We start from the raw sequence: 18,121 nt of genomic DNA on the forward strand, positions 1-18,121 counted from the left end.
ACATACAATAAGAGACAACAAATTAGGAATTTTTTATGAGAATCTTACGTCACGAATTCTCAGCATGATTACACACACCAGCATGTCTTTGAAAACATGAATGTGAAGCATTCTTTTCCGCTTGATTACGAATTTGATTTACGTATTCCCACCAGACGGATCTGAGATTTGATTTCCCTATCCACCTACTTCCAGCCGGTGCAAGATGGCAAGATTGTTAGTTTTGTTTGTCTTAATTTACGTTCAATTTTTTAAAAATAAATTGCTTACTTCAATCATGTTGGTTAAATTAGCATGATATAGCAAGGAATCAACAACAATAGGTAAAACAAATGAACTTGATTTCAAGTCAAAAGAAGGAAAATGTAGCTGCGTTGAAAAGCTGTAATTTAAAATTGAGTGTTATACTTAGCAAAGAAATGTAATATTTCCCCCTCAAAGGTTGGAAGAATTCAAAAGACCTACACATGGGCAAAGCAGTATCAACAACAACCCGACATGCCGGTTTTGTCCGGGAAGTAGCAGGACTGTTTTTTCGGCCAAAACATGAAGGAGAGGGATGTCATTGCGCTGGTTGGGTGGTGGGGGTCTTAGCTACCAAATCGCCAATCGTCTCCAAGCCATCGAGTTTAAGGTGAACCCCTTCCACCATGCCTTGTCATCTTCACAATGAATCGTTTGTTAGAGTAGCGTTACGCGGTGAAGTTCTGCGTCGAACTGAGAAAAACTGCGAGTGAGACCCATAACATGATCAAGACTGCGTATGGGAATGATGCCATGGATTGATTAAGTGTTTCTGAATGGCACAATTGTTTCGGGAGGGAAGAGAGCAAGTTGAAGATGAGCAACAGCCAAGACGCCCTTCAACGGCAAAAAGTGACGAAAACTTAGTGAAAGTGCGAAACCTTTTGAACTCTGACCGCAGACTGTGTGCGCGGATGATATCAGGATAATTATCCTTGCCAAAAACTATTATACACGTAACTGTGACCGAAAACTTCGGAATGAGAAAAGTTTGTGTAAAACGAGGGAGCTGAAGAGCATTCCAGTTTCTGCGTTCCAGGGAGCCTTCAGTGACAGGTAGAGTCACTGGAAACGCTGTGTTGATGCAGAAGGGGTATATTTTGAAAACTATTAGGTCGATGTGTCAAATTTGTGAATGACTTGATATATACGGTGTATTTTGAAAACTATTAGGTCGATGTGTCAAATTTGTGAATGACTTGATATATATATATATTTGGTCTAGGAATTAATTCGTGCGGGTGGACAAGAGATGGCGCAACGAACGGAGCGTCCCACAGTTCCGTGTATCCACACATGTGTTGCAAACCCCTGTCATCGCATATCGTTCGTAGTATAGGGCAGTGGATTAAAGCGTCAACAACACCAGTTTGTAGTTAAGTGAACATGGCGCAATTTGTGCCTGATAAAGTGTTTTTGCGGGGTGTCCTGCTGCATTACTTTAACATGCAGAAAAGTGCGACTGAAAGTCATCGTATTTTGGTGGAAGTGTATGGTGACCATGCTCTAGCTGAGCGAACGTGTCAGAAGTGGTTTGCACGGTTTAGAAGTGGTGATTTCGGCTTGGCAGACCAAGAGCGAGCTGGACAGCCAAAAAAATTTCAAGACGAAGAATTGACAGCATTGCTCGAGCAGGATTCGTGTCAAACGCAGGAACAACTTGCAGCAGCATTAGGCGTTGATCAAACAACAGTCTCCAAACGCTTGAAAGCCATGGGAATGATTCAAAAGATGTCACATTGGGTTCCACATGAATTGAAAGACAGAGACGTTGAAAGACGAAAAACCATTGCGAATTGCTGCTTCAACGACAGAGCAGAAAGGGGTTTCTGCATCGAATTATTACGGGTGATGAGAAGTGGATCCATTACGAGAACCCTAAACGAAAAAAGGCCTGGGTGAAACCAGGTGAACCAGGTCCATCACAACCAAAACGAGATATTCACTGTGCAAAGGTTATGCTGTGCATATGGTGGGATATGAAAGGTGTGGTGTACTATGAGCTGCTGCAACCGGGTGAAACTATGAATGGAGAACGTTATCGACGACAATTAATGCGTTTGAAGCAAGCTCTGGCCAGAACACGACCAGAATGGGAGAACAGACATGATAAACTTATTGTTGAACATGATAACGCTCGCCCACATGTCGCAAAACCGGTCAAAACCTATTTAGAAAATGTCGGATGGGAAGTTTTACCCCACCCGCCGTATTCACCAGACGTTGCTCCTTCGGACTACTACTTGTTCGATTGCATGAACAACGATTTGATTGGACAGGGTTTACTTCTTCAGAAGATATCGAAACATGGGTCTCTGACTGGATCGCTTCCAAGGATGAGGACTTCTTTCGCCACGGAATCCGTACATTGCCTGACAGATGGGCGAAAGTGGTGGCTAGCGATGGACAATATTTTTCTTAAGGTATTTATGTATTTTGTGTTTGTACTACAGCTTGAATGTGTGCGTACCAACGGCACGAATTAATTCCTAGACCAAATATATATATATATATATATATATATATATATATATATATATATATATATATATATATATATTCAGTCCTACTACTTTCTGGAAAAACACTAACTTCGAAGGACTGAGGAAGATCGCATCAAGAGGAAAAGAATGCTCGAGAATACTGATTTAAGTAACAGACAGGATACTGCAAAAACAACATCGCTTAATATTAAAAAAAAAAAAAAGTTCTTAACGCTATTACAATTTAGTGAAGAAAAACATAAATAAACAGGAATATTCGAATGTGGTCAACCAATAGGATTCCTCCATTTGAACTTCATACTGAAAAGAAACGTTAAACTATAATTAATCAACCATAAAAACAGAACAAGCGGGTAGTTTCAAAATAGCAGATTACTGTCATCGAGGAATTCAATCTCTATCTACATCAAAATAGCAATGTTTTCAACCTTTAAAATGAAAAAAAAAAATAGTTTTACGTCCAACGATTATGCCCTTTAGCTTAAAGAAGATGAAAAGTAAACGACTGTGAGAGTTGGTGAAATGAGAATGTATAGGGGAGAGGGAGATCCGAGAAAATCCAAGGACAGAAAGCCGCATAGCCTGGGATTGAACCAGAGATCCTTCGCACCAGAATTAGCGCTCTACCACTTGAGCCATCATGTCTTCTTCAACCCTTAAAATGTAGCGAAGCATTATTTACTCGAAGGAGATTACTCCTAGGCTAGTTTTGTAAAAAGCATTTTCTAGAAAAGAATATTAATAGTTTAAAAGTGAGGTTCAAACCTCTATGTTTATATTGGAAACTACGTACCTACACAAAGAATCGAACCAGGGACGACTAACATGCATGCACCTTAATCATTTATTAAATAAAAAAAAATAATATATATATATCGAATCAGATTATTTCCTTATTTTTCTTTCGTTTTCCATGTTATTCATTTTAGTTTTTTTTAATTCGTACAACAAAAATACAAACATTGAAATTTCGAGGACAATTATTAACACTCATGTTCAGAGTGATAAATCAAAACGACGATACTTTACTTCCGGGTTATCAGCTTAGTACTATTTTTTTTTAAAACATTATAACAAGGTTGGTTTCGAAATTGGCGCGGTGTCAAGTTACAGAAATTATTACTACTAACTTTCTCAGGGTTCCAATTGTCGAATGGAGGGCACAGTGGCTCAGAGGTAGAGCGCTTACCTCTGGTACGTGAGGTCCCTAGTTCGATCCCCATCCAAGTAAGTTTATGGTGGACAATATCGTGACAGTGTGTTCTCTCGGAGTACCCTCGTTTCCTCCCATTTTTTCATTCCACCAATTCTTCCATCAGTATTCATCTGCCTAAATCATCCATCACCCTTAACCTAACGGGCATAATCATGGGACGTTAAATTGAGAGATTTTTCCTATTGTCGATTATAAATCTAGTGCCTGGAGTCCCGTTCTTCGCAAGGGGAGAGTAAAGGCTATGCAAAATAAAGAAACGACTACAAGAAATAAATAAATGACGAATAATCCCGGGCCAGCCGACAGCCCAATTCTTCTCTCAACTTGGGCTTAAAGGTCATTAGCAATGTCATTAATCAGCTTAGCGACCCCGAGAAATACGAATTCGACACTAATCTGGATTATTTTTAAAGCACCCTTTTCCATTCGTTAGGGGTGTTAATGGAGGCTGAATCCGGACTTAAACAGCATCTGGAGTGTCAGTATTCATCTCAACAATCCTTACAACTGTAGATCGAAAATAGTATCGGTCGTTTTCGATCATTTTTACTCGTCTATACTTCCCACTTCTTTTAACAGTATTCTTTTTTCAGATTATAAGTCACATGTGTACCAAGTTTCGTTGAAATTGATCGAGGCGTTCCAAGTTATCCAGGAACATACATACAACCTTGCCTCCCTTTAAACGGAAAGTTTAAAAATACTCAGGGACACAAGCTCGTTTATTTTAAACAAATTATTTACATACGACGTTTCATTTTCCCAAGTTGACAGGATCGTGAAACAATCTTTCGCATAAATACTCAGCCCCCACCCATTCTTAGGATTACCTTTGGCGTGGGAGACCCGGCTTCGATTCCCGGCGGGACCTCATGTGGTTCGGATCCCACGTTAAACTGTAGGCCCACGTCTCATCAAATCAAATCAAAACCCTCTTAGGATTGTTATCAAACCATGGTTCACTCACCAATAATCATCAAACTCGAGGTCTACAAGGAGTTCACTGACAAACAATGTTATATTCATTTTTTAATAAATAGTAAATGCCTTCTTGCCTTTCCTTAAAACGGGAATTTTCAAAAATCCTAAGACCTGATTCCGCTCATTTTAAATGAAGAAGTTATATACCTAATTTCATCTTCTTCAGTTGACAGAATCAGGAGATACTTAAATTTACGTATAAATTTTGACACTCCCTGCTCTCTCCTTAGAATAAGCACTTTAATAACATAAAATTAGATACCTAAGTTAATCCATAGTCTAGAGGCATGAACCGAAAATTATCAACTCGGTGTAGTGGCCTAGAAGAAATTAGCAGACAAACATTCTTATATTGATTAGATACTAACGGAATACCCGTTCTTCGCACGGGGAGAATACCTTTCATTGTGGACATAAAGTACAAATGAGGGCTGAATTTCGATTTAAACGGCATCGGAAGTGTCACTGTTCGTCCCAGCAACCCCGAAAACTACTTATTCGGCTCTAATATCGGTCATTTTCGATCACATCTCTATATCTCCCCTCCCGCTCCCCCAAGTTGCAGGGCTTAATTTGGAGTTAAACGGCATCGGAAGTATCCCTGTTCATCTTAGCGATCCCGGAAACTATTAGTTCGGCTCTAATTTCGGTCATTTTCAATATTTTTTCTATATCTCCCCCTCCCAAAGTTACGGAGCTCAATGGCATCAGAAGTGCCACTGTTCATCTCAGCGACCCTGAAAACTATGGATTCGACACTAAACATCGGTCATTTTCGATCATTTTAAATCTCTCTCTCCTTCCCCTCGCCAAAGTTACACCGATAAAGTGAAATGACAAACTATCCCAAGCCCGAACCTCATCTGTGTGGCAAATTTGATCGAGATTGGTCGGGTAGTTAATATTTAGTGAATCACAAGCACAGCGACTTTAATTTTTATATATAGGGCATCTCAAAAGTCCCCTGACATGGGGTAACTCTGTTATTATCAGAGTTACAAGAAAATGTAAGAGGAAAAACCATCTCAAAATATGATGTTTTTAATCTAAAGTGAACGAATTTTTTAAATCAGACAAGCCATTAGGGCTGTACACTCTTTATGCACAAAATGTTAAATGAAAATGCAACGCTGCCGTTTACCTGGACCCACAACATAAATGAATGAAGTTACTATTTGAAATAGGGGCTGGCCATCGACATGTTAGCGTAAAAGGCAGTATCTTCATTCACTTATGTTGTGGGTCCAGGTAAACGGCAACCTTGTATTTTCATTTAACACTGGGCGCATAAAGAATGTACAGCCCAAACGGCTCGTCTGATTTAAAAAATTTCTTCACTTTAGATCGAAAATATTATATTTGGAGACGGTTTCCCGTTTTACATTTTATTGTAACTCTGATAATAACAGAGTTACCCTACGTCAGAGGACTTCTAAGACACCCTGTATATAGAATAGGGCCCCCTTTATAACAACAATTTTCAAAGATGCTATGACATGGGTCAGTTTACTTCATATGAAGAATTTGTATACTAAGTCTCATCTTTCTAGGTTGAGGGGATCATGAGATACTCGTTTTTTTTTTTTTTTTTTTTTTTTTTTTCAAATTTCGACCCTCTTGTTCTATCTCTTAGGATACGAATTCGAATAAAGTAACGTATCTAGAACCTAAGATAGGTCATTGTCCACTCCTATACCAAAAAATGACCGAAATCGATCTTCTGGTCTAAGAGGAGTTCGTGGAGAAACATCGTTACACTTATTATTCATTTTGATTTATATCCATATACAGGGTGGACAATTTATCTGGAACATCCAAGATAACGGACAAACTAGAAGAGGGAGAAAAGTGAAACTTTGCACGGAACAACTATAAGAAGGGGGACATTGTTTTACGTATTAAACAACATTCAGTGAACAGTGTTGCCATCCCAGTATAAAGTTATATTTTTCAAATGACACTACGTCAGATTATTACAATTTCAAATCAACATGTTAAACGAAAACTTAAAAGGCCACATTTATTATTCAGTGTTGCAAACTAAGGATGTTATAATATTACAAACATCCAAAGTTTGGAAGCCTCCATCACACATAACTCAACAGAGATGGACAAGAGAATGCACACCGGAAATATCTCAGCGTTGGATACTATGGTCATGGCATGACTTGTTTTGAATGAATAGCAACGAAGTTACAAGGGCTTGAAAATTTGAATTTTTTTGAAAGTATTTTTAAAAAAATGCTTAAATAAGTACCGTAACTAGTTACCTGTGTGGTTTGCAATGGATGTTTAAATTATTTTGCCGTTTACACCACTTCGATATATCTAATCGTTCCGGAGATATGATACACATTGCTGAAGTTTGCAACACTGCTTAAATCATGTAATTGCGAGGACTTGTAATTACAACTACTAAGTTATTCCTGCAATGCTATAAAAGAGAGGGAAAACAACAACCAGTTTAAATATTGTCCAGAAATACCCCCTTTTCAGCAATGTTATGAACTTTATCAATGTTTATCATATATCCAGAACGATTTGAGATATCGAAGTGCTGTAAACGGCAAAATGATTTACACGTCCATTGCAAGCCACACAGGTAACTAGTTACGATACTTATCTAAGCATTTTTTTTTTCGAAATAAAGACTTTCGAAAAAATTCAAATTTTCAAGCCCTTGTAACTTCGTTGCTATTCATTCAAAACAAGTCCTATCATGACCATAGTATCCAATGCGCGTTGTCTTGTCCGTCTCCGTTGTGCTGTATGTGTGCAAGAGGCTTCCAAACTTTGGATGTTTGTAATATTATAACATCTTTAGTTTGCAACACTGAATAATAAATGTGGTATTTTAAGTTTTCGTTTAACATGTTGATTTGAAATTTAATAATCTGACGTAGTGCCATTTGAAAAATATAACTTTATACTGGGATGGCAACACTGTTCATTGGGTGTTGTTTAATCCCCTTCTTATAGTTGTTCCGTGCAAAGTTTCACTTTTCTCCCTCTTCTGGTTTCTCCGTTATCATGGATGTTCCAGGCAAATTGTCCACCCTGTATATGGATATAAATCAAAATGAATAATAAGTGTAACGATGTTTCTCCACAAACTCCCCTTAGACCAAAAGATCGATTTGGGTCATTTTTGGTACAGGAGTGGATCATGGTCTAACTTAGGTTTTCATCACATTAGTTTTCCCGAGAGGGTTCCCTAAGAGGAAAAAAGCCCTAGTACCGGCATTCGAATGATAACATGAAGGGGAAAAAATTAACGAAAATGGGTTATTACTTTATTAACAATTTTTATTTTTCTTTAAACACAATTAAATTTTATTTATACGACTAAAATACCGTAAAGTAGATATTTTAACGTCAGAACTTCCGCCGTCCGAAATTTTCTTTGTTGCGGCAACTTTGTAATTGCGAGAAAATGGCTGGCTCCTTTGAAACGCATTTTAAAACATACTACATACCTCAAGATGAAATTTTCTATCACATCACTTTAATTAAAGGGCGTATCGTAAGTGGGTAGGAAGGTTCAAAAATGTATTTATCTTTGCCGGGTGTTCAAATTATCTCCTTAAACCTGTTTTCCCCGTGCGACGAACGGCGATTTTAGGTAGCTTATTTATAACAACATGTGGTCTTTATTAGTAATGTGGTTATGAATTTCAAACATATCACATTTCTTATTTACCTGTATAGATAGTAACAATCGTTCCGTCATAAAGGGCATCTCCACCCAATGCATTGTTGACTCCCTACTTTCTTGACTGCTGAGTACCAAGTTCGATATGGATATGTAGAGAACCGGTAGGCTCTGTAGGTCACGAATAAGTTGATCTCGGTGTTGCAAAATGAGGTGTGTTTAAACAGGAGTTGAAAAACCGATCGACGGTCCCGACAGTGTTGTGGTCACTTCTCGGGTCACTGAGCACCAGTGGAGAGGCTTCCGGTGGAGATCTTGGGGTTTACCTTCATCTTCTGACTCTGCTGCGTAATTGTATGTCGCACATTACTCATAAAACCACAGAGATCCAGCAGGATCCTTACAAGAGATGACTAGAACCAGCCCAGAAGCACGGATTGTTTACTTATGGAGCGCGTATCTCTGGTGACCGTCTGGCCCCTCGGGCAATGTGGGTATGGGGAGATCGGGAAGAAACGCTAGTTTCTGATCATGCAAATCCCGGTGTCACATTTGAAGTTATTACAGTGCCGGAGCTCAAAACAGCCATACACTGCTGATCGCTCTAGTCTATTTCGACCAATACGCCAGCTAAGCTGAGATTGGTTAGGTTCCAGTTGAAGCCAATTCTTGGGCTTAGTTGTGATATCCAGCAGGCTCATAGGTAGGAGTATCTTATGGGGGAGGCACATTTCAATTTGTTCCCTGACTGACTGACTGACAGACAGACAGACAGACACACACACACACACACACACACACACACAAAATAGGGAGTGGAAATTGCCCAGAGCGATTACCAGTGTCTGGCTGTTTTGGGCCCCGGCACTGGAACAATTTCAAATGCGAAATCACTGTTTGCTTATTCGGAAACTAACGTGTCTACACGTTCTCCCTATATCCACGCTGCTCGAGGGGCCCTTCGGTCACTGGACATACGCCCCCACAGATAAACAATACGTGCTTCTGGGCTGGTTTTCATCACTTCTTGTGAGGATCCTGCTGGACCTTTGTTGTTTCATGAGTAATGTGCGGCATAGAGTTACGCAGCATAGTCGGAAGATGAGGATAGACCCAAAGATCACCGAAAGCCTCTCCAGTGGTGCACGGTAACCCGAGAAGTAACTACAACACTGTTTAGACCATCGATCGATTTATCGACTCCTGTTCAAACACACACCACTTTGCGACATCAAAACCAACGTACTCGTGATCTACAGAACCTAGCGGTTCTCTACATACCCATATCGACCCTGCTATTCACCAGTCAATAAAGTAGGGAGTTACTATAGATGCCCTTTATGAACGTTGTTGGAACACGCGAATTTACTCATTAGGTGTGAGACTAAAATTTCAAAATATGTTCAAATGATACTTACTTATGAGCAAGTGCCACCATTTTCACACACATTCACAAATTTTCCAGCTTGGAAGCACAATCCCGTTGAACAAAAATGAGGATATATGGCCGTAATTCTACTGCCACACTCGAAGCAAAAACCCTCTAACCACCGGCTGCAGCAATCGAAACAACTATAAAAATGTTTACATGGCCAGAATAAAGTTTCCCTTGTTTGCTTCCTACAGAATACACATACTGACATCGCTGACAGAAGAAAAGCCTGACCAGGATTTCGTACCTGTAAAATAGAACAAAAATTAAAAGGAAAATGACACGAAATATTCAGTTTAACATACTACCGTTATAAGATTTTCATGAGAAGCACAATTAAAGGAGATAATAGTTTTACGTCCCATAGTTATGCCAGCTAGGCTAAAGGAGACGGTGATCATGAGAAATGAATGAAATGATGGAATGAATAAACTGGTAGGAAACGGGAGACCACCGAGAAAACCCATGCACATGATCTTTCTGACCACAAAGTCCACTTGGCGCTAGCTCCGATCAAACGAGGAACTCCACGCACCAGAAGTGAACGCTCTATTAGTGAGCCACCTCCCCCCCTTCCCCTAATGGAAAGAAGAGAGTAAGGAGGAATGGCACAATCTCGTGGAAACTCAGACATACGGCTTGTTAGCAAAACAAATACTCATTTGCAGTAGAGACGACCGCTGTACTGCTGAGCTACCGTGCCTTCCTCGAAGAAAGTAATGTGTAATTTTGTTCGTATTGCATACAGTCTTCTGTCTGCGCTGTGCCTCAAACAGGGGAGGAGGGTTTAGTGCTTTAATCGAAACCGCATCAGCCAAGGTACTTCAGTCAGGAACGTGTCCTCTTCCCTGAACAAATGGCTATCCGCGTGCTTTTGGTGCACGAGATCCACGGTTCGACTACCGATGGGAGAAAATTGAACGCATTATAGAGTTCGGACTGCAGTTTGAACTGTAGGTCTCTTTTTAAATAGCCTCACTGCTGACAAAGGAAGTAAACACAAATAAATCGATCAGTCGTGAGTATGCATAGGAACGGAGAACAGTTCATTTGACGTTGACATTCGTCTTCTAGTGTAGAAGCTACGTGACTACAACGCAACATATTGGAGTTGTCATTAAATTATTACATTTCTTTCAGAAAGGACACGCTGTGAGGGGATAATTCGTTGATTCAAAATACAGGTAACATTACTACGTTGTTTTTGCTTCCAGAGTTCGGTTGAATAAACAAAATCGTAATTTTGCTGTTTCTGGTGGTACAGTCAGAAGCAAATGAAATATCTACTAGCTGAACCTGCGCTCTCAACACATATGAGCATGAATCTTCTTATCATCCCTCACAACATCTGTACATGTCCCTTCACAGACACAAGTGAAAGAAGTCTTGATAAAAATCAGCAAGGGGTACCATAAAGGAGAGATTTTTTCGATTATTTTTTTCCAATATCTCGCACCGTTTACAAGATTTGAGCCTACTTCCGGTTAGAGTTTCTAATTCATGTATGATCAGTGTTTTCTTTCTTCTTACATGCAGTATGTAATACAAGTAAATACATTACATACACAATTAATTATATTGTCAGTGATATAAGGTGTTCATTGGGCAAAACACTCCAAACAATAAAGATTCATCTTAGCCTGGAGAAATAGTTATCCTTCGTTTTTCATTATTATTTGGCCATGAAACAAACGCCTGAGAGATATACAACCCCTGTATACAAATATGTAGTGTTGGAATGTATAACTCGTAGGATATGATGCTTTACTTTTTAAAAATTTCAACACTTCCAGTGTACACTTTAAAAATATAATAAAGAAGTAACAGACATTTTTTTAAATATTCAATTAGAACTTGACAATCTACACAAAATTTGGAATCGACTAGTGAAAACAGCAAGATCTAGCACTTATGGTTTTCGAGATCTCATTGTCGAAAGGATTGGAGACAAACATATAAACCTAGCATTTTAATATATAGATAAAATTTAGTTTAGTTAATAACCGAAAGAAATTGATAGAATACTGGTTTTCCTGGTGTTTTCATTTTCCTCATAAACATAAAGAAAAAATTCTAACACAAATTTCCAACAGTAAAAAAGTACACGTTCTGAGAAAATTTGCACGTGCTCATGAATAGAAATAATAAGTCATTACTGTGGGCTTCCTGCAAATGTATACACCGGTTTCATGAGATTTCCCATCTTCTAAGCTCCTGACTGTGCACTGGGCAGAACAACAAATTCCCTTTCACAATAGCTCACAAATCCTTTGCCTGTACACTGTTATTGTTAAAAGGAAGGAAACGCTTTTCTGTTGTAGTTCGTGCCTTACTTCTAAGTAGCTAAAGTAACTTGGATTCTGTAAAAGATTAAGATATTCGGTGTGAGAGACTTAAGAAATAAGATTCTAAACAAAAGTTTCAGGGAAGTAGAGTGTAAAGAGAGAGAGCTATCGATGGAAAGAAGATAGGGAATGTAGATATGAAGAACAACAAACTTGGCTAGACGCTCAACGCAGAAACTATTCCCGAAGTCTAGCCTGTAAAGTCCTTTTGAGGGTCGACTAAGAAGTTCAGAGGCAAGGAGCTAAACGGAACACGAAGAAATACATGGAAACAAGACCGAGTCAGCAATCCATCAGTCCGATTATAGCCAAATGACGACATGGACATTCACCAACCGTGTTTAGAGTAACACTGCACCATTAAGGAGTTTGCTTTTGTAACACTCAGGTACTACGCTTGAGGTTCCTTTTAATTCCTCTTTTACTTTCTCCATTAAAAAAAAAAAAAAAAAAAAACTAACTTTGAGCTTTCACGTTCTGCATTTATCCAAAACACCCCATTTGTTTTTAAGCCGCAATACCCCTGTGAACAATGCAAATTACTGGAAACTATCGTTCTCTTAAGATCAGTGTGTAAATTGATGGGAGAATGCGAGGAATTTCCCACATGACAAAACTTGATTTCCCTGCAGAAGAAAATTTTCGTCTCTGGTAAAGATAGCTTTTCTCCCTCTAGATTTTTTTCAAATGCGCAAAAAAAAAAAAAAAACTTTTATTTGACTTAAAAACAGTTTATGAAACATCTCGTTTCTCAACTTTATTGTAGACGGCTCAGGGGTAGAGCGTTCACCTCTGGTGCATGGTGTCCTTCGGTTCGATTCCAGCTCGCACCAAGTAAATTTTGTGGTGGACAAACACCGTGTGGATTTTCTCGGGGTTCTTCCGTTCCCTCCTGCATTCTTCATTCCACCATTTCATTCATTTCTCATCATCACCGTCTCCTTTAGCCTAGCCGGCATAACTGTTAGACGTAAAACTTACACATTTAATTTCATTTTTTCAACTTTATTGTAGTCGTTAGAATCATACACTTTTGTTGAAATATTTATCTATACATGCGGAAAAGACATTCCTTTATCCAGGAGCAAGCTGAAGAATATCTTTTCCGCAAGGATACAAGGATGCAAGGTCATCGAGAGTCTCGGTCTGCAATTCTTCGAAAAGCATCCTTGTATGCCGTGTCAGTGCCACAACATTCGTTCAAATTATGTTCTGGTGATCTAGTTTCACCTAGAAGCATGTACATATTTGTAATACGAAGATGATAACTAACTAACTAAGTAACTCTATGGCCTATGGAACCCGGAGGTTCAGTGCCGCGTTCACAAAACCTCTCCACTGACTTCTATCCTTAGCTAATTGGATCCAGTTTCTACTTTGTATTCCAATTTCTGCGAGATCCATCTTAATATTGTCCTCCCATCTGCGCCTAGGTCTTCCTAATGGTCGTTTTCCTATGGGTCTACCAGTCAAGACTTTGAAAGTGTTTCTACTTTCTTCCATTCTAGCTACATGACCCGCCCACCTAAGCCTCCTAGACTTGACGATCCTAACAATGTTGGGTAGACCATATAAATTATGTAGTTCCTCGTTATGAAGTTTCCGCCATTCCCCATTCCCGTTCCTCTTGGGTCCGAATATTCGTCTCAGGATCTTGTTCTCAAATACTTTCAGTCTATGTTCTTCCCTCAGAGTAAGTGACCATGTTTCGCAGCCATACAGAACAACAGGCATAATTATCGTTTTGTATATTTTAAGCTTCAAATTCCTTGACAGAATTCGCGACGACAATACGAAGATGATAGCAAAAATAATAATAAAACTAATAATGATAATGATATATATATCCCTCATATATGTTCCAATCACAATGGCCATTGGTGATTGGAACGAAGCAGTCAGTGTCATCTTAGCGTCAACTATAGAAGTAGTAAGAGAAATTAGAAGGGGGGAAAATAGAAGAGGTGAGAAGTTTTCGATACCTGGGTAGTATTATTACTGATGATATGAAGTTCGAACGTGAAATAAAAGCAAGGATAGGAATGGCGAAAGAAGCCTTGAGGAGGAAGAAAAGAGTATTTTGTGGGACTTTGAATAAAGAGTTGAGAAAAGAGACACACAAAATGCTTCGCCTGGAGTATTGTGCTGTATGGGACAGAAACATGGACATTACGCAAAAATGATGATAAACGACTAGAAGCTTTCGAAATGTGGGTGTGCAGAAGAATGGAGAGGATTAGCTGGGCCGAGCGAGAAACGAATGAGAGGGTGTTAGAAATGGTTGGGGAGAAAACCATTTTAGATAATGTTAAAAGGTGGATGTGAAACTGTTTGGGACATTGGCCTAAGAAGGAACTGTATCATGAGGGACGTACTAGAGGGTATGATGGCAGGAAAGAGAGGGAGGGAGCGAAGGAGACTACAATTAATGGACGATATCAAAACAGAAAAAATAGTACGTGAAGACGACGAAGTTAGCAGAAGACTGTGAAGCGTGAAAGCCTCTCAGTTGTAGCAAGGAGGAATTGCTGCGATGGCTGGGTGGATGTATGAACGAAATTTCTCAGAAAAATATTAAATTTGTACACTGTTTGTGATAAAATGTAGAATGAACTGATAGGTATAACGAAAAACAGTAGAGTATTAGAATGTTCAAAAAATCTTGGGTCATTCCTCCTGTTTTAAAAGAATATATTCTGTCAGCCTTACGTAGGAAATTCTAATACTTCTGTTTTAAATAATTGGTCAAAGAAAATTCACATTTGTTTAATTTAATTCCAGCTGCGGGTAAGAGTACAGGGATCTTGATATAGAGGTGGCTGACCAGGGACTTTTGAACACGACTGTACAATCGCAAGAATATATTACTATTAATTCATCCACCCATACCTTTCGTACGGAATCGAAGCCTGGTATGGAAAATTAAGTATCCAGCTTAAATATAAGATCCTTGTTCTTTAGAACAAAGTAATAAGAATAATAAGGAATGAACATTTTCTTGTGCATACAGAAACGCTACTCCACGAACTGAATATATTAAAATTAGATAAACTTTATTTCTATTGGATAAATTGCCTAATGTACAGAATCCTCAAAAAAACATGCAATTATATTTTCAGCACAGTTAGAAATAAAGTACTTAGTTTACAACACGCGCAAAGACATATAACTTTTAAAAACATAGACCACGATTAAATTATGGTATCAAAAGTAACAGCTACCAATGTGTTAAGGCCTGGAACGCACTACCACTGACAAGGAGACTTACGGAAGTGTCACTCACCGATTTGAATGAAACTGCATACTTGTAGAACATCGAGAAATAATAGACACGTATCTTTTTTATCTCGGTAATGGTGAGGATTTAAAGGTAGAAACCATCCTTTGAACGGTAGGGGTGGTCTCCAAGCATAGACAGAAAACAATCATTTAATGTAGAAGAAAACATACTGCCAGAACAGAACAGCTAATGCAGAATCTGACGTCAAAATTACAAAATTCAAAATGGCGGATTCAGTACGGTGATTACAATTAAAAAATGTCTTCTGGTTTGAAATGTTCTGTAGTTAGGTAAGAACAACTATAGTTGGCAGGTGTTACTGCGAGAATGTTGCAGACCGATTTAAAACCCCTTTCTGTAGTTATTTTAACGGGATGCTTGATTAAAGTGCGTCTCTGCGCCTCTCACTATTAAGAGTGCTTATTTATAATGAACCCTCGTCTTTCACTATTCGGGGTGTTTATTTAAAGTAAGACCCCTCGCCTCTCACTACGTCAGAACTTCATATATTCTCAATTGTTGTAATTATGAATTTATCGAGAAAACTTTTTACAATAATGATATTCCGCAAAAGGTGTGTGATGTATAAACATCGTTAACACCACGCACACTTATTATAGAAATAAGTGTAAATAAATCGCAAAGTGCCACAGAATCTTTGAAACAAAATGCTACAGGATTTTCAAACACAGGTGGTTTTCCTTCTAAATAACCACTTTTGTACCACGTATACCTAATAAGATTTGCAAATCTGGGAAAAGAAAACTGATTATGAATCATTGATTGGATCTTAATTATATTATTATGGAAATGTAAATTTATATTATAGTTGTAGAGGACAATATCAGTAAAATGTCTCAAGAAGCTTTTCCACGGCCTGAAGAAGAACACATCAAGAGGCTGAATGCTACCATTGTTCCTGAAGGAATTGTTTCTATTTTTAGGTACTCTTTTGTTCGTAAAATAGGTTCAAAATTGATGAATTTTGACTACTCGACGAGTCGAACAACAAAATGGACTTTGTATTAGACTCTGGGAGAAAACCCACTTGAAACCATGATCTCACAAGACTTGTTAATCTTCCCTAATTTAATGCTTTAACAACGACACTTTCAGATTTAAAGAGGTTGTTTTGGACCACAATGAGAAGGCGAGGGGACTCACTTTAAATAAGCATGATTGTTCTTGCCTAACTACAGAACATTTCAAACCAGAAGACTTTTTGTACTTGTAATCGCCATATTGGATCCGCCATTTTGAATTTTGTAATTTTGAAGTCAGATTCTGCATCAGTTGTTTTAAAAGCCTCCTGGCAGTATGTTTGCTTCTACGTTAAATGATTATTTTCTGTCTATGCTTGGAGACTACCCCTACCGTTCAAAGGGTAGTTTGTATCCTTAAACCGATACCATTGCCGAAATAAAAAAGAACGTGTCGATTATTTTTCGGTGTTCTACAAGTATGCAAAGTTTCATTCAAATCGGTGAGTGACACTTTCGTAAGTCTCCTTGTGAGTATCAGAGAATTAGAAACTTTTAGAAAATTAAAAAAATAATAATAATAATAATAATAAAAACCAGCTGGATGAATATTTGAAAACTGAGACACTACTATGTTAGTGTGTCATTATTATTATTATTATTAACTTGTTAACTTATTAAGTAACCTCATGTATTTTGTGTTAGCTACACATATTAAGCATTTACCCGCCATCCTATAATATGTAAAAATAAATTCTGAAAGGGAGAATCACAAACAGCAGTAGCTCGACATCTCCTTGAATCGTTTATAGACTGTAAAGTAACCGTTTTGTAATCATATAAATTCTATTCTGAACTCTATCATCCTTCTGAAAACCCACTGTAACATTTGTACTATATGTATGGCCAAATGACACGGTAAAAAACACTTTACACTTCCAAACTATGATATGCCTAAGTGTCAGAAGCCTTATAAGAACGCCTTTGTACGTCCGTCAAACGACAGGTGTCAGAGCAAAAAACGGTGAGAGAGATCAAGATGCAGTTATCTGCAATCGATTCATTGTCCCAAGAGTAGATTTCATCTTATTTATTTAACCCTATATTGAAACCCAAAGTGGTTCAAAATAGCGATTTCCGGTTTCAACATTTATCGCCATAGAACAAAAACGTTTACAAATAGCGGCAAGCGGTTCTCTTGAAACAATTTAGGGTTTCAATAGAACTTACCAGCACAACCCAAAACATTCTACCGAATCCGGAAGTGGCTGAAATTTACTACTATTTTCGGTATCAATACTAATTTTTATAGAGCAAAAACGGTAAGAAATATCCATATGGTTTTATCCAATCGGTTCAGCGTCCCAAGAATAGGTTCGATTTTCTCTGCTAACACACTATTCAAACTGGAAGTGGTTCAAATTAGAAATTTCTGATTTCAACATTTATGGCCATACAACAAAAATGGTATTAGATAACGTCAAGCGATTTCTGCAAACGATTCAGGGTCTTAAGAGAACATAGCATCACAATTTGCAGCACTACCAACACCATAAATGGTTGAAATTTACTACTACTTTCGGTTTCAGTACAGATTTCTGTTGAGCAAAAAACGGTACGATCTGTAGGAATGCGATTTCGTGCAATCAATTCAGCGCCCCAAGGATAGGTTCCATCTCCTCCGGAAATAGTTTAAAATACCCACTC

At 38.3% G+C, this 18,121-nt stretch overlaps 1 protein-coding gene across 3 annotated transcripts in view; it reads right to left on the minus strand.

Moving 5' to 3' along the window:
- Positions 1-256: 256 nt before the first annotated feature.
- The window catches only part of LOC145674442 (uncharacterized), a 71,198-nt gene continuing 53,333 nt past the window's right edge, over positions 257-18,121 (minus strand). For all 3 annotated transcript variants that reach the window (XM_081744507.1, XM_081744506.1, XM_081744505.1), the window contains 2 exons: positions 9,796-10,056; positions 257-2,828 (listed from right to left, as the gene is read on the minus strand). In XM_081744507.1, coding sequence (XP_081600633.1) covers positions 9,796-10,056 — 261 coding nt within the window. In that variant the 3' untranslated portion in view covers positions 257-2,828. The remainder of the gene's footprint in view (positions 2,829-9,795; positions 10,057-18,121) is intronic.

The sequence above is a fragment of the Thermobia domestica genome, chromosome 17 (genome assembly GCF_964235325.1).
Source record: "Thermobia domestica chromosome 17, izTheDome1.hap1.1, whole genome shotgun sequence".
In the NCBI taxonomy this organism is placed as follows: domain Eukaryota; kingdom Metazoa; phylum Arthropoda; class Insecta; order Zygentoma; family Lepismatidae; genus Thermobia; species Thermobia domestica.